At 45.5% G+C, this 23,075-nt stretch overlaps 1 protein-coding gene and 1 pseudogene across 14 annotated transcripts; both read right to left on the bottom strand.

The window, feature by feature from the left end:
• Window positions 1-915: 915 nt before the first annotated feature.
• Window positions 916-6,282, bottom strand: LOC309641302 (glucose 1,6-bisphosphate synthase pseudogene; annotated as a pseudogene). The gene is made up of 2 exons: window positions 6,270-6,282; window positions 916-2,358 (listed from the first exon to the last, which is right to left on the bottom strand). The product of its transcript is annotated as a glucose 1,6-bisphosphate synthase pseudogene (transcript).
• RABL2B (RAB, member of RAS oncogene family like 2B) lies at window positions 5,408-22,463 on the bottom strand. Of its 13 annotated transcripts, none has more exons than XM_082420868.1 (9): window positions 22,371-22,462; window positions 20,497-20,658; window positions 12,987-13,016; window positions 11,743-11,822; window positions 11,027-11,133; window positions 8,692-8,803; window positions 8,253-8,380; window positions 7,769-7,852; window positions 5,408-6,309 (listed from the first exon to the last, which is right to left on the bottom strand). In XM_082420868.1, the coding sequence occupies exons 2-9, from the start codon at window positions 20,601-20,603 to the stop codon at window positions 6,304-6,306; spliced, it is 654 nt and encodes a 217-aa protein (XP_082276994.1). In that variant the 5' UTR covers window positions 20,604-20,658; window positions 22,371-22,462; the 3' UTR covers window positions 5,408-6,303. The 13 variants fall into 13 exon arrangements, with proteins under 13 accessions (XP_082276994.1, XP_082276993.1, XP_082277002.1 ...); XM_082420867.1 differs by having other exon boundaries at window positions 5,408-7,597; window positions 22,371-22,459; XM_082420876.1 differs by having other exon boundaries at window positions 5,408-7,597; window positions 8,253-8,347; window positions 22,371-22,459.
• Window positions 22,464-23,075: the final 612 nt, after the last annotated feature.

Here is a 23,075-nt window from a genome sequence, read left to right as displayed (position 1 = left end):
GGTTCACGGGCTTAGTTGCTCAGTGGCATGTGGGATCTTCCTGGACCAGGGCTTGAACCTGTGTCCCCTGCATTGGCAGGGGGATTCGTAACCACTGCACCACCAGGGAAGTCCAGCATTGACTTCTTTTTTTTTTTTTAATTAATTAATTAACTTAATTTATTTATTTTTGGCTGCGTTGGGTCTTCGTTGCTGCGCGTGGGCTTTCTCTAGTTGTGGCGAGCGAGGGCTACTCTTTGTTGCAGTGCGCGGGCTTCTCATTGCTGTGGCTTCTCTTGTTGCAGAGCATGGGCTCTAGGCGCATGGACTTCAGTAGTTGTGGCACGTGGGCTCAGTAGTTGTGGCTCACGGGCTCTAGAGCGCAGGCTCAGTAGTTGTGGCGTAGGAGCTTAGTTGCTCTGCGGTATGTGGGATCTTCCTGGACCAGGGCTCGAACCCGTGTCCCCTGCATTGGCAGGCGGATTCTTAACCACTGCACCACCAAAGAAGCCCCAGCATTGACTTCTTATTAGGCTGGCTGCTGTCATATTCACAGGTAATGTCCCGTGTATGCAATATGATGGATATTCTTTTGGAGAATCAAAATTGTGAAGACTTTCAAATATGCATTTGTTGGTAGTCAGATCAAAACACAAGAAATATGAAGTTTTTGAAATATGATCATATTTTTCACAAACCTTAATCGGTTACTGGCTCAGTGTTATATTTATGGTTTCCAGTTAAGATAACATCTCAGCCACAACAATGGCTGTACTCACCCCATCTTTATTCAAAACTGAAGTTCCACACAGAAAAGCAATGGACTTTTTAAATGCAATAATGACTTCTTTCTCATTTTCCAGGTCTTTTATCCTACTTCCTAGCCATTTAAAGTCTGGTAATATTTCTTCAAAATAAAATCCTTCTTTTTTAAAAAAAATAATTAATCTATTTATGTATTTTATTTTTGGCTGTGTTGGGTCTTCATTGCTGCACACGGCCTTTCTCTAGTTGCGTCAGGCAGGGGCTACTCTTTGTTGTGGTGTGAGGGCTTCTCATTTTGGTGGCTTCTCTTATTGTAGAGCACAGGCTCTAGGTGCGTGAGCTTCAGTAGTTGTGGTACGTGGGCTCAGTAGTTGTGGCTTGTAGGCTCTAGAGCGCAGGCTCAGTAGTTGAGGCGCATGGGCTTAGTTGCTCCATGGCATGTGGGATCTTCCTGGAGCAGGACTCGAACTTGTGTCCCCTGCATTGGAAGGCAGATTCTTAACCACTGCACCACCAGGGAAGTCCCTAAAATCATTCTTTAAGTGCAACTGGATACAAAATTTTGGAAGAGAGACTGTGGAGGCTAACATATAAACATTATTCATATCAGAATTTCTTGATTTATTTTTCCGGCAATCAAATATCCTACCCCCCCACAACCAAACAAAGTTGCCAACTCATTCCCCGTGAAAACTTTCCATTGACCATCCTCCTGGAGTTCTGCTACAGCCAGCTGGTCTGCATTGGGATCTGTAGATAGCACTATCCGAGCGTTCTTTCTCTGCCAGTCTCAGGGAAATTTCCAGCACAGATTCTCCTTCATATTTGGGCATTTAATGGTAGAAAAGTCTGGATCAGGATCTTTTTGTTCTGGTTATGGAAATGGAGGCTTAAAACCAAACACTTGCAGAGTCAACTGCACATAGTCATGTCCGACCCCATGAAAAGATATATGTACAAATGTCAAGGTGGTCTTTGAGTCTGATTCCCTGTGAAAATCAATCTTTTTCAGATCTTCCATGTGTCTCCTGTAATGTCCTGCAGAGAGTCTCTCTCCAGTAGGCTGGCATTCACTAAATCATTATTCCAGGAAGCATTCCAGGGTTCCACACAGTCCTCTATACGTTTTGGACTTTCTTCATCATGAGGAGATGTGATCTAAACACCAGTTTCCCAATTAACCCTTTGTCTGTTCTCTTCCTTGCAGTTGTGAGAGGCAGTAATCATCACACCTCCAACTGCTTTGAGCTCCTGGACTGCCTATGATGTAGGAACTTATTTTGGAAAAAGGTACACAGAAACATCTTTAGCCAGCAAGACTGAAATGGTGAGTTTAGGAAGTCTTTGGATGCTGCAGCTGCTAGTTACTTGACCCCAGCTGTCATACCCAAGACAAAGTTTCTCAACATCTCTCAAGGTATTTGTGCATCTTCTGTATTGATTGGATTACTGTAAGGTCATTAATATAGCAAAACCCTGCCACCAGAGCAGAACCAAGTCCTGCAGCTCCAAAAGTCATCCAGCAACAAAGAAACTCCTTGTTTGTCCCATTCAGTAACAGATTTTCAAATTGCTCTTTTGTTTTGGCATTGTTTACTGGTTTGCAAAGGGTGGCTCAATATTAAAAAAATCAATCAATGAAATTCACTACATTGATAGCAGTGAGGTGGAAAGACCACACAGTCATCTTAATTAATGCAGGAAGAGCATTAGACAAAATCCAGCAGCCTTTTATAATGAAAGCACTCGGAAAATCAGGAATAGAAGGGAACTTCTACAACATGATAAAGGCCATATGAAAAATCCATAGCTAACATCACATTCAGTGGTGAAAAACGGAAAAATTTCCCCCTAAGGTCAGGAACAAAACAAGGATGCCTGCTTTTACTACTTAATTCAACATAGTACTGGAAATTCCAGTCAGAGGAATTAGGCAAGAAAAGGAAATAAAAGTTACCCACATTGGAAAGGAAGAAGTAAAACCTTTTCAATATGCACATGGTATGATTCTATTTATAGAAAAACCCCAAAGTATGCGCAGGAAAACTATTAGAATTAATAAAAGAATTCAGCAAAGTTTCAGGGTACAAGATCAACACACAAAAGTCAGCTGTTTCTATAAACAGCAATGGAAAAATAAAAAAGTAAATAGCATCTAAAAAAATCTGGAAATAAATTTCACCAAGAAGTGAGAGATTTGTATGTGAAAAGTACAAACATTGCTGAAAGAAGTTAAAGATATAAATAAATGGAAAAAAAAAAAAAGGAAAGACATCCAGTGTTCATGAATTGGAAGACTTAATATTGTTAAGATGTCAAAACAATCTTTAGAAAGAAGTTGAAGGACTCATACTTCCCAAGTTCAAAACTGTACTACAAAGCTACAGTAATTGAAACAGTGTGGTATTGGCATAAGGATAGACATGTAGACCAATGGAATAGAATTGAGAGTCCAGAAATAAACTCATACAACTATGACCAATTGATTTTTGACAAAGGTGGCAAGACCATTCAGACAGAAAAGAATAGTGTTCTTGACAAATATTGCTAGGACAATTGGATATCCACATGCAAAGGTATGAAGCTGGATCCCTATGTTATACTATATATAAAAATTAACTCAAAATGGATCAGTGACTTACATATAAGAGCTAAAACCATAAAACTCTTAAAAGAGGACATAATGGTAAGTCTTCATGACCTTGGACTTGGCAATGGATTCTTAGATATGACACCAAGAGCATGAGCAATAAAAGAAAAAAAAAAGATAAATTGGACTTGATCAAAATTAAATACTTTTCAGGGAATTCCCTGGAGGTCCAGTGGTTAGGACTCGGTGCTTTCACTGCCAAGGACCCGGGTTCGACCCCTGGTTGGGGAACTAAAATCCCGAAAGTCACGAGGCATGGCCAAAAAAAAAAAAAAAAAAAAAAAAAAAATTAAATACTTTTGTTCATTAAGGACATTATCAAGAAAGTGTAAATACAACCTGTAGAATGGGAAAAATATTTGTAAAAGTCATAAATAAGAACTTAATATCCAGAATATGTAAAGAATTCTTATAACTCAACAGCAAAAAGTCAAACAACTCAATTTAAAAATAAGCAAAATACTTGAATAGTTGTTTCTCCAAATAAATAATACAAATGAAGGGGAAATGTATCTCAAAACCACAGTGAAGTACCACTTCATAAGTACTAAGATGGTTTATCTTTAAAAATGGAAAATAACAAGTGCTAGCAAGGATGTGGGAAATTGGAACTCTTGTACATTGCTTGTAGGACTGTAAAATGGTGGTTCCACTGTGGAAAACACATTGGCAATTCCTCAAAAGTTTACACATAAAATTACTATATGATCTTTTTTTTTAAAAAAAAATAAATTTATTTATGTATTTTTGGCTGTGTTGAAAGCCGCACGTGGGCTTTCTCTAGTTGTGGCGAGCGGGGGCTACTCTGCATTGGGGTGCGTGGGCTTCTCATTGTGGTGGCTTCTCCTGTTGCAGAGCAGAGGCTCTAGGCGCACGGGCTCAGTCGTTGTGGCACGAGGGCTTCAGTAGTTGCGGCACGTGGGCTCAGTAGTTGTGGCTCGCAGGCTCCAGAGCACAGGCTCAGTAGTTGTGGCGCACGGGCTTAGTTGCTCTGCGGCATGTGGGATCTTCCTGGACCAGGGATGGAACCTGCATCCCCTGCACTGGCAGGATTCTTAACCACTGCGCCACCAGGGAAGTCCCACTATATGATCCTGTAATTCCACTCCTAGCTACACTGTGCTATGCCCTCCTCCCCCACCCCCCAATTTAAATGTTGAAGCCCTTACCCTCATGTGATTGTATTTGGAGACACGGTCTTCAGGAAGTAATTAAGGTTAAATGAGGTCATAAGGGTGGGGCCCTAATTAGGATGTCATGATGAGGGTCACAGGATAGTCTTTTTAAAAAAAAAATATTTATTTTTTGGCCGTGTTGGGTCTTTGTTGCTGCGCATGGGCTTTCTCTAGGTGTGGCGAGCGGGGGCTACTCTTTGCTACGGTGCGCGGGTTTCTCATTGCGTTGGTTTCTCGTTGCGGGACACAGGCTCTAGAGCACAGGCTCAGTAGTTGTGGAGCACGGGCTTAGCTGCTCCGCGGCACGTGGGATCTTCCTGGACCCAGGCTCGAACCCGGGCCCCGGCACTGGCAGGTGGATTCTTAACCACTGCGCCACCAGGTAAGTCCCAGGATATAGTCTTTTAAGAGGAATCTACCTGAACACAAAGAGGTCATGTGGGCACACAGTGAGATGGCAGCTGCCTACAAGCCAAGAGAAGAGGCTTCAGAATGAAACCTACCTTGCCAGCACCTTGATCTTAAGACTTCCCGGCCTCCAGAACTGTGAGAAATAAATACCTGTTGTAAGCCACCCAGTCAATGGTATTTTGTTACAGCAGCCTGAGCAGACTCTGACACCCAAAAGAATTGAAAACTGCTCATATAAGCACATGTATAAGCATGTTCATAGCAGCACTATTCGCAATAGCTGAAAGATGGATCCAAACGTCCATCAATGGATGAATGGATAAACAACTTGTGGTATTTAATACAATGGAACATTATTTAGCCATAGAAAGGAATGAAGTACATGATATATGCGTGGATCTTGAAAACATGCTGAGTGAAAGACACAAAAGGTCACATATTGTTTTATTTCATTTATATGAAATATCCAGAATAGATAAATCCATAGAAACAGAAAGAATGTAGATCAGTATTTAAAAGGGGATGAGGGGAGGGAGTGTTGGAGAGAAACTACTTAATGAGTAAGGGGCTTTACTTCAGAGTGATGGAAATGCTTTAGAACTAGACAGAGGTGATAGCTGCACAACACTGTAACTGTACTAAACGGCACTGCATCGTGTACTTCAATTTTATGTTACGTAATTTCACCTCAATAAATTATTTAAAAAAGACTCAGGGGTGGTCCTGTGTGTCAGGATGAAATGATCTTTAAGAAGCAGGTGGATTTGAGCAATGTATGGGTAGGTGGCCATGGATACTGCTGGCACCCTGCCTGAGCACTTATCCCCTACCTACTTTGAGTGTTGAAACTCATAGCTGCCCTTTCCCCAGAGAACTGTCCTTGCTAAAACAGGAGCCACTTTGCCCGGACACTAGCAGTCACCCCTTCCACCTCCTCCTCCTCACACACTCGGCCGACCGGCACAAAGAGCCCCCTGGTCTCAAAGTGGGACCATCCTGGCGGGGCAGTTTGTCCTCCAGAGCTTCCCTAGGAAGGGGGAGACTGAAGCTGGTCCCCAGCAGAGACAGAAAACTGCCGCAATAAGTCATCTGAACAAGAGTTGCCTTCTCAGGCTTTGCTTCTAGGGAAACTGATGCAAAATGGTTGTTACGTAAAACCAATACTGATGGTGAATTATATGGTTTTTGAATTATATCTCAGTGAAGCCATTATATTTAAAAAACACTTATTAATCATTTATAATAACTGAAGGGTTGTTTTTATTGTTGTTTTTAAAAGTACATCTCACCAGGGTAACGCATTCCTGAAATTTCCTGGTCGGGTTAAATCTGTGAAGTTGAAATTGTAAGCATCAGTAATCTAAAGGGTAAAAATGCTTGTTCTTGACTCCCAAATACCCATTCTTTTAAAAGCACTGAACTCCACTGAAATGGTCTCTGTGACAATAAATCAAGAGATAACATGAGAGATCACGGCGGTCTCCCCTTATTAATGTGGCTGATGAGCCGCTCGTTCTCGTGTGACTTTTTGCTCAGAGAAATCCATACCCACAAAGCATGCACATCTATTCAATGTAAATAAAAATAAATTTAAAAAATGGAAATGATGTACAAGATGATCATAAAAACATCCTAGTGAACCACAAGTCCTGGAGATAAATGGAAAGGGCAGCATGACAGTTCTCAGCAGCCCTTGCCACCCAAGGAGGTACAATGTCCACACTAGTCCTCAAAAAAAATGAAGGAAAGCCTCCCTTGTTGAAATAGGGGTTTTAAAGGAAGCTTTCCTAAAGTCAATTTCTTACAGTGCAAACAGGTGTGCCTTGTGGTGTGGCTGTATTGACCCTTGATGTTTACAACTACGATGTTTGTGTATTACTAAGTATGGCCAGACCAGTCACCTGCTTTCACGTGATGTTAACAACAAACTTGGGCCTGTGATCTTGGATTCGCTGTTCATCAGTGTACTGGTTGTACCTAGAAAAACTCTGGAAAAACTTATGGAATGAACAGCTCTCTGCTCAAAACCATTTTCTTAAAATGGCTGGTTTCGTTGGGAGACTAAAGAGGAAAAAGGATAGTCAGGAATTAGAAATCATTCCCTTGGTAGAAATGCAACGAATAGGCCCTGAGGTCAGTTCTGGGAGGGGGAGAAAACCCACCTAAATTTCCTTTTATTTAAGAGACACACACAGAATGTTCCCCGATTTTCTTCACTGTCCCACATAACCTGGAGGGTCCATCCTTAATTCTGCCTCAGGGTCTGGTGTGGACCTCTTACATCTGTTGATGGCTCTTGCTGGTGTTGACCCCTTCCCTGCCCGTGACTACAGGGGAGGCAACAACTGTGAAGGGTCAGGTCTCATGGGCCATGGAAGTGGGGGAGCAAACAGGATGGTTGGGTCTGCAGGAGGTATGGCAGGGGATGGCCTGGAAGAATGTCTCAGGTGAGAGCTGAAGGGCTGCCGAAGGCAGGGGTATGCTGAACTCCCTCTCCCCACCGAGCCGGCCATGGGGAGAGGCCTCCTTCCGTGACTCAGGAGGGAGGCGGGCTCTCGATGCGGCCACGCTGCTCTCTGTCCAGCATATCCTCCTCCTCCTGCTCCAAGCTGATGTTCTGTGAACAAGCGTGCAGGTGAGGCCTGGCCTTGCACTTGCCCAGCTGTAGCTCTGACACCTCTAGGGGCAGTGCCCTCGACGAGCACGTGTTGCCTGCAAAGTCAGTCTATTGGGTTATGCTCTGCACCCCTAGGAAGAGAAGCCGCTTTCTCTATGCCACCTGACCTACCTCAAGCTCCTGCAAAACCTCATCCATGAAGTCCCGGGAGTTCTGTTTGTAAGACACAGCTAACCGAATTGCATCGCTGAAGAGCTGGAGGTAAGGTGAAGGTGGTGGGAAGGAAAACGAGGCCGTGGGGCCAGTGGCCTGGACTCTGCCTGCCCTGTACCCACTGGCCCCGTCCCCATCATACGTCCACACAGTACTCCACCCTCAAATCAGCAAGGTCACTCCTCAGTTCACCTTTTCCCTGTCGCCCTGACCCCATGCATGGTCAATGTACCTTTTCTTCACCAAGCCCAACCCATCACCGCCCCTACTGTCAATGCTCACACGAGCCCTTCCTGTCACCACATGCTCAGCACAGCCCCCACAACAGTGCCCGTCCTCTCCACCATCCTTGCAGCCAGCCCTTCTCTCCATCGTTTCCCTGGTAAGTTCAGCACCAGGCCTTCCCCGGCCTTACAAGACTGTCTCTGCAGTCTCCCATTACCTTCACAACGTTGGTACCATCAGCAGCTGAGACAAAGTACAGGGGCAGGGAGAACTTCCTGGCAAAATTGAAGCTTTTTTGGGTCATCTTTATGTCTGCTGTAGAGAGAAGGTAGGACATGGGCCTGTCTACAAAGGGAAAGGGAGAGAATTTTGCAGGGTGGGTCACTGGAGGTCCCCATTCTAGGAAGAGGGATGAGCAGGGACAACCAGGGGACGTGTCTTGGAAAGAGTTCATTTCACTGGGATTTGTGTCTCGAGAAGGCAGGTTGGCTCACTTGGATCCTTACTGGGAGGGGAGTGATGGCAAGCAATCAAGGGCTGTATGTTGGGAAAAAGAATGGACCATTGATGGTTCGTTGGCCCAGGAAAGGAAGAGGAAACGTGTGATGGTGGGTTCCCCCGTGAATTGCTGGCACCCAGATGTCGGGTGGCCTCACCATCGATTTTATTGGCCACCACAATGCATGGAATCTCTGGCCTGAACTCCCGAAGCTCTGTATACCAGGTGCTCAGGTTCTTGTAGGTAATTTTCCTCTGCACATCAAATACCTGCAATTAGCAGAGGAAAGAAGACAGCCCAAGTGTATCAATGTCTCTGCATGCCACCCCCAGGTGACACACACACAAGCAGGCAAACACGGGCTTGCGAACTCGGACCATGCACCGCTCTGAGCTGCATCCCCTCTAACCACAAAGGCTATGCCGTGCCCATCCTTCTCACCCTCTAGAACCTTCATCTTGTCACCTAACCTTATTTACCTATTTTAACCAGATTTTATCATTTTACTTATTGTATCATTTACTTATTGATAAGTCCGTTACAAATGGTAAGCTTTTTGTTTTTTTCTTAGTCTAATTACTGCTTAAACTTTGTTTAAAAACTCCTTTATAATGGGACTTCCCTGCTGGTCCAGTGGTTAAGACTCCACACTTTCAATGCAGGGAGCGTGGGTTCGATCCCTGGTTGGGGAACCAAGATCCCACATGCCACGCGTGGTGTGGCCAAAAAAACCCGACAAAACACCTCCTTTATGATAATCTTAAATGTTTCTAGAGTTTTCTTTCAGTTATTTTGATTTACTTTTAATTATAAACTTTTAATTTTGTATTTTAAACTTTTTAAAAGTACTTTTGTCTTTTATTATTTTGTAGCTTATCATAATCTTATTAACTTTCTCTGATTTATAGTTTTTACCTATTTAGAAGTATCCGCAAGAAGCGTGAGCACTGTGCCTGGCTCTAAGGGCAGGGAGGACAGAAGTCCTAAGACGCTTCAAGTTGCTGCTGCAGGGATCCTTCAAGCCCCTCACAGGAGCTCCTCAAAGGCCAGCTTTCTGTTGCCAAGCCACCCTCCAGAATAGACTCACACGTCCAAACTGCCCCAGCACAACAGTGGATTGAGATGCACAACCCTGTAACCTGCTGGAATGGCAGATCTTACTTCTAAACAACCCAGCCCTTCATGGGAGTAACCGTGTCCAGGGCCAGAGATTCCCCCTGCATGGCAGTGGGCTCTGGTCAGCAGCTGTCACAACTGAGGCAGCAGGAGGTCCACTTGAGAGGCTCTTCTATGGTACTCCCCAGGCCCAATTTCAATAAATGACTACTTTGTCTTGAATTCCCAAAAAAGACTTCTTTTAAAATACACTTGTAATGAAACTTCCGGAATCTGCTTCACACCTCCCATGGCTGCCTGCCATGATCACTGTCAGTTGCCCTTTGTCCAGATCTGGTTTCCTGAGCTTCCTTTCCTTGTTTTGAGAGCTCAGGAGGAGCTGGTTAGGCTGAGAAGCATACCCTTTGGGGTTTCAAGGAGGGGGGTGGAACCCCAGCTCCCTCTGGGACTATCAGGTCCCCATGTGGTCACGAGAGGCTGAGCGCTTTCTACCTGCAAGGCCCCCTACAGCAGGCTGGGGCTGGTGGTAGGCACCTGCAGATACAGGTATGCAGGGATGCTGGCAGGACAAACACCCCAGGTCTCAGAAGAGGGCCCGAAAGGAGCTAATGGAGATGTGTCAGATGCAAGAGGTCACGATTGCTGGCACTAGTCTGCCCCCATTTGCCTTACCTTGTTACCCTCTTTTGTTTTGTCCCATTAGAGGTACTAGCATTAAATTCTGGAAAATTTCAAGAGATCTTGTGCTTAAGGGACAGAAGAGCCTGAGAAAGGAGCCAGCGAGTTTGTGGGCAGGAGGTCCTAAAGGACACAGGTTTACAGTTCTTCTCTCTATTCATGGCCCTTGCCATAGCTGAGTGTCGGGCTCTCCTGCGGCACTTGTTACCCCCTGGCTACTGGGGTGGACCTCTGAGGACTGTGGTCTAGACAGCAAAGTGAGAGGCTGAGAGGGAGGAGGGGGCCACTTTGGAGGGAAAGCTCCCTGGGAACCAGGGCCCACTCAGCCCCAGCACCTGCCCCGAGAGTGCAGCGGATGAGGGAGGCCTTAGCAGCTTGCCTGAGTAGGTAGGCCTCCGTCAGGGAGAGACTGTGTTTGACCCTCAGACGCTCTGCCTGATGACGAAGCCCTGACCTTGCTCCTCCCGCTGGAATGGTGGCTCCATACCCCCCCTCACCCCCCACCCCTGGAAGAGAAGCTGGTCCTGGCATGTGCTCCCTCAGAACCTCTGGGAAGCACATGCAGTCTGAAGCCTGCCCTAATCCCTCCCGCCAGCACCCAGCCCTGGTGAGCAGGGCTCAGCCCTGCTGGGCCCTGCACCCCTTTGCCCCTCAGGCCAGACTTGCCCAGAGCCTTTGCCCTCCAGTCGGTTTCATACCATGATGCAGGCGTGGGCCTTGTGGTAGTAGGAGGCGTGCATGCTCTGGAACCGCTCTTGGCCTGCTGTGTCCCAAAAGTCTGCAACGTGAACACAGCTCTGACTGCCTGATGGGGGACGAAGGGCAGAGAGCCCCGGATGCTGAGCATCTCTGTGCGGTGTCTGTGTTCAGAAACACAGGCACACGTGGGAGGATGGGGAGGAACGGAGACCACACAGCTCGCAGGTGTGTTGTCAGGGTGTAATGCACCTGGGGGTGCGTGGGGGTGGGTGAGAGGGAGACACAGGGCCAGGAGGAAGGAGAATACGGACAGGAAGCCCCAAGAGAGAGAGGGTCAGTGCCTTCCTTCCCCCACCTATAAGATGCAGGACGCTCCAAGGTCAAAACTAGGCCCAATTCCCAAGTGTGCTGATCACAGAGGGCGGACACAGTCAGGCTGGACGTGTGGCCTGGCCAAGGGGAAGGTTGTGACCCCATTTAAAGCCAAACCCTTTGTGGCAGACGACATTCAGACCAACCCTGTTATTTCTTTACACTGGCTGAAGAGCACGGAACAGAACCCTGCGTGCTTCCTCCCACCCTCCCTGGCTTCCTGGCTCTCTGGGTTGTACCCATCACCCTTCATCCACGCCTGGGGCCTCACTTCCCCCTGCTGGACTCTCTCCCCCACCACTTCTCCCTCTTGAGAGTTGGCGTGGCTCGGCACCGTGCTCACCCACAAGGACGGTCTTGCCGTCTACCGTGGCCGTGTGCTTGTACAGGGTCAGGGCGTATGTGGACAGCTGCTGGGGCTGACTGCATTTAGGTTAAGGAGCAAAGATGAATGAAAAGAGACGTAAGAAAGGTGCTGGGGGGTGGTTGCTGGTGTGATGGAATGGGCCCTCTCTCTCCTTTTTTAAGAAGTTATTTAGATTTTAAATTGAATGAGTGCTGCAGAGGATCAACTTCAAATATCACAGGCACAAGCTCCATGGAAAGGTGAGGGGTGGGAGAGGTTGGGATTATGTGCTGGCCAGCTAAGTCCAAGGGAAAACATGGAATGGAATTTTACAGAGCAGCTGTCTGAAACAGCATCACGTAGCTGGCAAATGAGACCGTGGGGATGCCCCAGCTCCTTGTGGATGGGGCTCTTGCAGGCCAGAGAGGAAACCCAGCCGTAAGAAGCAACGTGACAGTCCCAGGGAAAAACAGTCTTCATAAGCCAGACAGCTGACAAACTGTTTATGAACTGTAGTTTGCTTTCTGCAACCCTATCAAAAAGCTTGGGGAATAACATTTCCTGAAGCTGCAAGATGCTGTGTGGTTTAACCATGAGAGCTGGGATGATGCAGGTGGGTGGGGGCAAAGGAGAACTTGGTAGAAGGTGAAGTCAGATACACTTAGAGTCCACCATGGGGGGCTGGGGCCCAGGGCAGGGAGCAGGAGGCTCTAGGGCTCTTCTGAGAACCCACAGCTCTCAATGGACTCACTTGGGAAGCTTTTAAAAAGCATCCCAATTGTCTCATTCCAAACCTGCACAATGCAACGATTCACGGAAGGAGGATGGGGCTGGCAGTTCCTATTTTACAAAGTTGATTCATACCAGAGAATGTTTAAATATTAGAGAGCCCAAGCTCTGAGGTCAGAGACGTTAAGTGACTTGACCAGCGCCAGAGCTACTAAGAAGGAAGAGGTGGGGTTTGAGCCCAGGCATTTGACGAGGTACTGTTAGCCATTCCACTGCCTTCCTAATATAAAGCAAATCCAAATGTGAGTAAGCTTCAAAATATGCAGCACCAACTACATGTGATGCCATGTAGGTCAGCTGGTGAGAAACCAGCATGAAATGAAACCTGTGAATTTACTCACTTATCCCTCCTCCCTGGACCACTGGAGCAAAGGGGTGGGCAGTGGGGCTGAGTTGGCATGAGGGTGGAAAGGGCCACAGGAACAAGGAGCATTTCAAAACTTGAAGGATACAATCCATCCATGAGAAATCTCTCCACAAGTCTGTAAGGAGAACGTGCAAGGTGGTCAGGTGCATCCCTCACCGCTCCTCCTCCTTGCCCCTGTTGTACCACCCAAGGGTTGAAAACTTGGAAGCCAGCTGTGGCTTTCCCCCTCCCATTCCTTCCACAGCTACACAGTTTCCTTTCAAGGACAATGCCCAGGAACCACCCACCCACCCTCTTTCTGACTCCCCTTAAGTTCCTGACACCCTTCGGCTATAACGCTGACCCAGCACCCACAGATGCTTTCCCTGCGGGCAGGGACCCCAGCTTACTCCTTTTAGGGAATAAACAAACAGTGGTACATCTATAATATGGACTACTACTCATAACAAGGAACAAATTACTGATACACCCAACAATCTGAACAAATCTTAAGGGTATTATGCTGAGTGAAAAAGGTCACATGTTGTATAATTCCTTTTATACAATGTTGCCAAGATGACACAATTATAGAGATGGAGTATATTAGCGGTTACAGGGGTTAGGGGTGGTAGGAGGTGAAGTGGGGTGGGTGTGACTATAAATGGACAGCATGGCCAAGGCCTCCGCAGTGATGGAACAGTTTTGTATCTTGAGTCCAGTGATGCTTACACAAATCTACACATGTGACAAAATGACACAGAGCTATACATATGCATTGAACTAATGCCAGTTTCCTGAATTTGATCTTGTACTACAGTTATGTAAGATATAACCACTGGGGAAACTGGGTGAAGGGTACACAGGCCCTCTCTGTATTCTCTTTGCAACATCCTGTACATCTGTTATTTCAAAATGAAAAGTTAAGAAAAAAACAAAACAGAAAAAAAACACAGACTGGGAGAAGATACGTGCAATGCCAATCACTGACAAAGAACTAATATACAGAGATTATGAACAGCTCTGATACATGAATAAGAGAATACACACACAACCTGGGTCCTAAGAATATGAACAGGCAATTCAGAAGAATGGCTAAAAAACATATGAAAAGATGCTCAATCTTGAATGATTTTAATGTAAATTAATGATTTTCATGCAAATTAAAATAAAATGAAGTAGCACACACATCCTTCAGATTAGCAAAGTTGAAAAAGTCGTATGATACCAAATGTTGCAGATTTTGTGGAGCAACAGAAACTCTTGTACTGTGCCGGTAGGAGGGCGAACTTAATATACTACTTTGGAGAGCAACTGGGATAAGTCAAAGTTTGAGCTAATCCTAAAACTGGGCAATTACACCCCAAGTCTAATAGACTGTGTGCCCAAGATGATAGGCATAAAAATATTCACTGCAGTATTGTGTCTAATACCATAAAAATGATAATTTCATAACTGTTCTTCAACAGAAGAATGGACAAATACATTTTAGTACAAAAAAATTTAAAAATATTACTGAGTGCTTGCCATTTGCCAGATACTATGCTAGGTGCCATGATATAACATTTAACAAAACAGAGGAAAATTCCTGTCTTCATGGAGCTTACAGTCTAGTGTGTGAAGACAGACAGTAAACACACACTTAAAATATATATATAGCCACGTGTATGGTCACTGGATTTAGAACAAAAGCATTACTGCAATTCAATGGGGTAAAGGATTGTTTTATCAAGGAATGGTGTGGAAACAATTGGATATCTGTATAGGAAAAAAATGAACCTTGAGGACATTACATAAAATGGAGGAGTATAAAGTTCTTTGGGTCACTCCCTCAACTGAAACAACCAATAACTGGAAAAAATGATCAGAATCAACTCCTTCAGAACTCTGGAACCTGACTGGACACAATGACAGGAGAGTGCTAGATAAAAGGAGAGTGCTGGCCTTGTGCAAAAGAACAACACGCACAAACCAGCAACGGTCGCCCACTCCTCAGGCCCACTGCAGCTAGGCAGTGACCCGTGTTCCAAATGTCTGGCTCCAGTAGAGATACTTTCCTCAAAAAGTTTGGCTGAGGAGCCGGATCTCAGCTCTCTCAGGCTTCAGAGTCTTCCCCTGCTGGCATCTATTGGAAATTTAAAGGGATAGGAATCCCTCCTTTGTTTCTTTCCCCTTTTGGAGCCAAATATTTAGGGAAATCTTTATCAGGTCACTGTCTGATCACAGATAATGGAATAGAAATATCAGTGACCACACACAAAATGGAATATACACTTTGCAAAAATAGTATGGAAAAGTTACAAGTGGATACTCCAGCTCTAAACAAGCAGAAATCAGCTATACCCGAGGAGTGGGAATATCTGAGTTCCAAAGTCACCACATCAAAATACTCAGAATGTCTAATTATCAACCAGAAAATTACAAAGCATACAAAGAAACAGGAAGGTATAGCCTATTCTCATGATAAAAAGAATTTAACAGAAACAATACCTGAAGAAATCCAGACCCTGGAATTACTAGTCAAAGAAGTTAAATCAATTATCTTAAATATGCTCAAAAAACTAAAGAAAACCATGGACAAAGAACTAAAGGAAATTAGAAAGCAATATATAAACAAAATGAGAGTATTAATAAAGAGATAGAAATTATGAAAAGAAACCAAACGGATATTCTGGAGCTGAAAAGTACAATAATTTAAATGAAAAACTCCCTAGACGGTTCCAACAGCATACCTGAGAAGGCAGAAGAAAGGATCAGCAAACTTGAAGATAAGGCAACTGGAATTATCCAGTCTGAGAAGCAGAAAGAACAACGAGTAAAAATGACCAGTGCCTAAGGAGCCTATCAGACAACATAAATCATCCTAACACATGCATCATCAATAGAAGAGGGGTGGGGGCAGAGAGACTGCTGGAAGAAATAATGCCTAAAAACTTCCCAAACCTGATGCAAGACATGAATGTACCCACCCAGGAAGCTCAACAAACTCCAAACAGGATAAACTCACAGAGATCCACATTATAGGCAAATTGTCAAAACTCAAAGACAAAATCCTCAATAAGATAAACAGCCAATTTCTCATCAGACACCACTGAGATCAAAAGGCAGCGGAATGATATATTTCAAGTCCTGAAAAAAAAATTGTCAACAAAGAATTCTATGTTCAGCAAACTAACTTTCAAGAATGAAGGAGAAATTAAGATGTTCCCAGATAAACATAAGCTGATGTGGCTTATTACCAGTAGATCTGTCCTATAAGAAATGGTACAATAAGTCCTTTAGGTTGAAATGAAAGGACACAAGACAGTAACTTGAAGCCGTATGAAGAAATAAAGATCTTCAGTAAAGGTAGCTACACAGGTAAATATAATAACCAGTATTCTCGGGCTTCCCTGGTGGTGCAGTGGTTAAGAATCCACCTGCCAATGCAGGGGACACGGGTTCGAACCCTGGTCCAGGAAGATCCCACATGCTGCAGAGCTACTAAGCCTGTGTGCCACAACTACTGAGCCCGCGCTCTAGAGCCCACGAGCCACAACTACTGAGCCTGTGTGTCATAATTACTGAGGCCCGCGCACCTAGAGCCCGTGCTCCCCAACAAGAGAAGCCACCGCAATGAGAAGCCCGTGCACCACAACGAAGAGTAGCCCCCGCTTGCCGCAACTAGAGAAAGCCCAGGCACAGCAACTAAGACCCAACGCAGCCAAAAAAAAAAAAAAAAACCAGTATTCTCCTATTGTTGGTTTGTAACTCCTCTTTTTTCCCATGATTTAAAAGACAAATATGTAAAACTATAATTGTAAATCTATGTTAATGATCACAATGTATAAAGATGTAATATGTGAGAAAACAATATCAAGGGGAGGGATAGAAATATATAGAAGCAGAGTGTTGGTATACTATTATAACTAAATTGGTATTCAAATAGGCTGTTATAAATTTTAGATATTAATTATAATCTTCAAGGCAACCATTAATAAACAACTAAAAAAATTATACAAGACAGGAAGGGACTCAAAATAGTACACTACAAAAAAATCAAAAAAAATAAAAAGAAAAAGAGTAATGGAGTACTTGAGGAAAAAAAACAGGAGACACATAAAACAAATAGCTAAATGGCAGAAGTAAATCCTTCTTTATCAGTAATAACTTTAATTATTGTTGTTGCAAATGAGAACAGATAAAACTCTCCAATTAAAAGTGAGAGACTGGCATAGTATATTAAAAAAACATGATCCAGGTATGTCCTAACTGTAAGACACTTGCTTTAGATACAAGGTCACAAAGAGGTTGGAAAACAAAAGGATGATAAAGATATTCCATGCAAACAGTATTCAAAAGAGAAATGGGGTGACTATACTACAGTCAGACAAAATAAACTTTTAAGTGACAAATGTTACAAGAGACAAAGAAGGACATTATATATTGATAAAAAGTTCAATCTATCAAAAAGATATAAAAGTTATAAACATATATGCACCGAACAACAGAGTCCCAAAATATATGAAGCTAACACTGACACAACTAAAGGGAGAAATAGACAGTTGCACAATAATATATTGAGATTTCAATACCCCACTTTCAATAATGAGTAGAACAATGAAACAGAGGACTTGAGCCACACTATAAACCAATTAGACCTAACAGACATACACAGACTACTCCACCCAACAATAGTAGTATACATATTCTTCTCAAGTGAACATGAGTTAGGCCACAAAAAAAGTCATAATAAAATTTAAAAGACTTAGATCATACAAAGTATCTTTTCAAATAAAACGGAATGAAACTAGAAATGAGTAACAGAAGAAAAACAAGAAAATTCACAAAAAGGTGGAAATTAAATCAAATAGGGAAGATTTAGTCAAATTAAATCAATAACATAACTGTACATCTTTAGGTAGTAGACATGAAAGAGCAAACTAAACTCAAAGCTAGCAGAAGGAAGGAAATAATAAAGATTAGAGTGGAGATAAACAAAATACAGAATAGAAAGACAACAGGGAAAAATCAATGTAACCAGAAATTAGTTCTTTGAAAAGATCAACAAAATCAACAAAGCTTAGCTAGACTAAGAAAAGAGAGAGGACACAGATGATCAAAATCAGACCTGAAACTGGGGACAGTAACGTCAATTTTACAGAAACAAAAAGAATTACCAGAGAATACAATGAACGAACAAGCTGGATAACCGAGATGAGGTGCACAAATTCCTAGAAACACACAAACTACCACACAGATTCAAGACGAAATAGAAAATCTGAGTAGACCTATACCAAGTAAGGAGATTATATCAGTCTTCAAAAACCTCCCAGAAGGAAAAGTCCAGGACTGGACGGCTTCACTGGTGAATTCTCCCAACCATTTCATGAACAAACACCAATCCTTCTCAAACTATTCCCAAAAATTGAGGAGGAGGGAACACTTCATAATTCTTTCTATGAGGCCAGTGGTACCCTGATTTCAAAGCCAGACAATGACACTACTAGAAAAGAAACCTACAGGCCAATATTCCTCAAGAATTTAGTTGTAAAAATCCTCAAAAAATCCACTGGCAAACCAGATCATATTAAAAGGATTATACATCATCAAAAGGACCAAGGGAGATTTATTCTCAGAGTATAAGGATGGTTCAACTTAAGAAAATTAGTCAAACATATCATATTAATAGAACAAAGGAAAAATCCTACATATTCATCTCAATAAATGCAGAAAAAGCATTTGACAAAAACCAACACCATCTCATGACAAAAACTAGGAATAGGGGCTTCCCTGGTGGCGCAGTGGTTGAGAATCTGCCTGCCAATGCAGGGGACACGGGTTCGAGCCCTGGTCTGGGAAGATCCCACATGCCGCGGAGCAACTAAGCCCCTGAGCCACAACTACTGAGCCTGCGCGTCTGGAGCCTTTGCTCCGCAACGGGAGAGGCCGCGACAGTGAGAGGCCCGCGCACCGCGATGAAGAGTGGCCCCCGCTCACCACACCTGGAGAAAGCCCTTGCACAGAAACGAAGACCCAACACAGCCAAAAATAAAATAAAAATAAATTAAAAAAAATTAAAAAACAAAAAACTAGGAATAGAAGGTAATTACCTCTAGGATAAAGGCCATGTATGAAAACCCCACAGTTAATACTCAATTGCAAAAGACTGAAAGCTTTCCCTTATAATGAGAAACAAGAGAATGCCTACTTTTGCCACTTCTATTCAACATAGTACTGGAAGTTCTAGCCAGAGCACTGTGATGAGAAAATAGTTATTTTGAGTTGCTTCCTAGACATTTTACAGTATGACAATCCTGATCACATCTAAAGTCTGGACATTTAGATGAGGACCTGAGTTTAGGATTCCCGCCACAAGTTCCTGCTTTGCTTTTCCCAGGGCACCTTTTAAAATAAACAGACTTGAGTCTGAGAAAAGTTAGTGACCTCTGCCCCAGTCAGCAAAGCCCCTAGGGAATTACTGACAGCTACCTGGGTCTAAGGATATGTTAATAACAGATAAAAGTGGAAACCACGGTGGAACTGGGGCACCTGGGGTATAAGACTAAACTAGGCATCTGGTTAGGGGCAAGTTTACCCTCATCCTGCGAAGGCAGAAATGGATGTGTGCCCCACTGGTCCAAGGCAGCTGAGACACAGGTTCACACCTTGTGGAGACAAGCTGCCAGCATTGCAGAGCCCCCCTTCAGGGGGAGTTCCACGCCTGTGCACAGAGGCCCTGAAGTCAGTTAAAAGAGTGAATCAATCTTTACACTGGGACTTCCCTGTTGGCGCAGTGGATGGGAATCTGCCTCCCAATGCAGGGGACACGGGTTCCATCCCTGGTCCAGGAAGATCCCACAGGCCGCAGAGCAAATAAGCCCATGTGCCACAACTACTGAGCCTGTGCTCTACAGCCCACGAGCCACACTTACTGAGCCCGTGTGCCACAACTACTGAAGCCCGTGCACCTAAAGCCCATGCTCCGCAACAAGAGAAGCCACTGCAATGAGAAGCCCACTCACCTCAACAGAGTAGTCCCCGCTCACTGCAACTAGAGAAAGCCCGCGCGCAGCAACCAAGAGCCAACACAGCCAAAAATAAATGAAAATTAAATCTTTTAAGAAAAAAAAAAATCTTTACGCTGATTATAGTCAGGCATCATTTCTATCCACTCTTGGCAACTCTGAGGTCTTGCAAGACAGTATCTTCACCACCTTCCTTCGACCTGTCGCTGGCTGTGCCAGTCACACTTCTCACACTTTCCTGTCCCCGTTCCCACTGTCTGCATCTTGCAATCTCTCAGCCCCACACCACACACAGGAAGACCCCAGCTCTCACCTCACCAGGACTGCTTCAGTAGTCTCTAGGGTGACCCGTCCCATACTTTCTGCCAGGACTCATGCATAAAGCTCAATTTCCTCAGTCCTGTGACTTGTCCCTGGGGACGCCCTCCTCCCCAAACACACACAGCTGCTGATGTGACGCTCCCTTGTGCCCCCATGCAGACCTGGGCTCCAGCCAAGACTACTCTCTCACCACTCCCACAGAAGCCATGCTCCTCTATGCCTCTGGAGGACTTTTCTAATAACCCAGGCCCACTCTAGGCCTGGCATTTCTTCCCTAGTCTCCCGACATACTTGGACTTGCCCACAGCGCTGTCCCCCAGGCAGATGATTTTCACATTGTCATCGGCATCGTATTTCTCTTGGTCCAGCTCACAGGGTTTGGCTCTGTCCCCGGCCATTGGCTCCTGGCTGTAGAAAGGGGATCAGCTCAGGGGAGGGGGGTCTTGTCACCATCTGGGAAGATCAAGAAGAGGCTGTTGTTAAAGAGATGAGAAGTCCCCTCCACCAAATCCACTTCCTCTTCCTGGACAGGGGAGACAATGAGCTGACAAGAGAGGGGCCCAAGGAAACACTTACATCTTTCTCTATTCACCACCAACCTGGCTAGCACTTGCTGAATCATGGGGCTGTAATCTTGTCCCCACCCAGATCTTCTGAGAGTGGTTTACCCTATGTCATCTCTTTACTTCAGCTATGCTCAGAACCACAACTCCCACTCCTACCTGGAGAGACTATTCTAAAGCCATGTTGAAGCTTTACAAGTTTTACCTACAAGCGTTTTCTCACTTGTAAAGCAGGGACAAAAATCAGTGCCCACATCACATGATTGAGTTGAGACACTGTCTGACAAAGAGACAGGGCTCTGTAAGCCTGAATTCTCATCACTGAATGACAGATCACACAGCCAAAGAAACCTAACCTGTGTTCCTGGTCCTCTACTTCATGCTTCTCACTTCCACTTCATTTTCCATCATACTGCCATCAGTAGCTGCCTTTTCCTCTCTCAAACTAGGCACTCCCCAGACCCTCTTCTCTAGGGTTATTTCAACCTCTGCTAGTTTCAGGTATCTCCTAAATGCTGCCAAATGATGATGCCAAATCTGTATCTCCACAGAGATCGCTTCCCTCAGTGCCAGACTCAGGTATGCAATTGCCTACCAGATTTTGAATAGCGAACTATTCCACACAGGCAAAAATAACCTGTGAGACCTAAGCCCTGCCCACCCCAAAGTCGCTCCTCACGTTCCCTGTCTGTACAAGACATCACCAGCCACCCAATGCCAACATCGAGGCGTAACAATTCCACTATCCTCATGTCCTTAAGCCCAAATATAACTTCACAAACATTACTGGGAATGTGCCGTAGTCCACACTCTGAGTTAACTCGGCACACAGAAATGATGCAACGACAACGCAGCATCAGTGCTCGCACTAACTGAGGGTTCATCACGGGTACACCTTGCACCCGGATAGGAGACACGATGGCAACGTCTACTGTGGCAAGAGCTATGACAGACGTGCACACAAGGGTGGAAAATACCGACAGGACCCCTGAGTTTCCCTAACTGCAATGCTATTGTTTCTGCTCAGGTAGGGACCCAGCTTTCTTTACCGAGGTACCCTCAGCCTCAAAAGCAGTGACTGGGAAGTGGCAGATGCTTGATAAGCATAATGAGGGGCTGCCCCTTCCACCTCCACCCTGTAGCTGGAGCAATCTGTTCGGAAGCCAAACGCAGCCAAACCCGTTCTCAAAGACCTTCAATGGTTGTCGATGTCCTCGCCATCCAGTGGATAAGTTCTCTTTCACTCAAGTAGTTTTCGGGCACCAAACAGGTCTGAGATCCACTTTACCCCCGCAGCCAGGCTGGGCTGCCTTCGCCCCCGCCCGCCACCGTTGCCAGAACCCACTGTCCCGTTCTTCCCCCCACTGGCCAAGGGCCCGAGGACGGCCTTGGAGGGGCGGTTCCCCCATGCGAGGCCGCCACCCGCGCGGCTTCGTCCTCTCGGCCGTTCCCGGGCGAGCGCTGGAGACCAGGAGCGCCGCAGGTCGGTCCGCCCACGGCCAGCTGCCCTCAGGGCCCCGAGTACCCCTCGGATCCCGCCCCGTCCCGGACCCTGCCCTGTCTCAGACCCCGCGAGTCAGCCCGGGTCCCACCGCGGCTCACTCAGCTTCCAGCGCTGCCCGCGTCCTCGCAAATGCTACGCAACCGCGCAAGGACCCTAGGAGGGCTGCCCGGCCAAAGGCCTGAAGGACCTCGCCGGGGGCTGGCTGGCTAGTGCAGTGCCGGGCGAGAGTACTGCCGGTCAATGAGTATCCGGACCGGGCCGGCCTGGGGCTTCCAATAGCCGGAGTCTGGGGTGGGCTTTGGCCCCCGGGACTGAGCCAGGGTTCAAGCGGCTGTAGGCCTTGGGGAGTGACTGGGCGGCCGGGGGCAACGACTGGGGAAGCGTTCCTGAGGCGTGGGGGCGGGGCCTGAGGCGTGTGGGGCGGGGTGCAGGCATGGGGGCAGGGTGCTCAGGTGCGGTGGGTGGACCATAGGTGTGGGGCGGGCGTCTTGTGTGGGAGTTGGTGCCCAAGTGCGGGGGCTTCTTTGGGGGTGATGGAAGGGGCGCAGGGCAGCGCTGGGGAAAGTGGTAGGGTGGAGCCTCATGTGTGGGAGGCAGAAGACTAGGTGACTTCTAAAGTTTGTAATTCTCTCTTGGGGCGATTCTGAGAATATTTTTCTTTCTTTTTTTTGAAAAAATTTATTTATTTATTTTAAAATTTATTTTTGGTCTTTGTTGCTGCGCGCGGGCTTTCTCTAGTTGCAGCGAGAGGGGGCTACTCTTCGTAGCGGTGCGCGGGCTTCTCATTGCAGTGGCTTCTCTTG

Source organism: Balaenoptera physalus (genome assembly GCF_965194825.1).
Source record: "Balaenoptera physalus genome assembly, chromosome: 13".
NCBI lineage: Eukaryota > Metazoa > Chordata > Mammalia > Artiodactyla > Balaenopteridae > Balaenoptera > Balaenoptera physalus.
The sequence above is the reverse complement of the archived record's forward strand: the minus strand, read 5'-3'. Positions and strand labels throughout refer to the sequence as shown.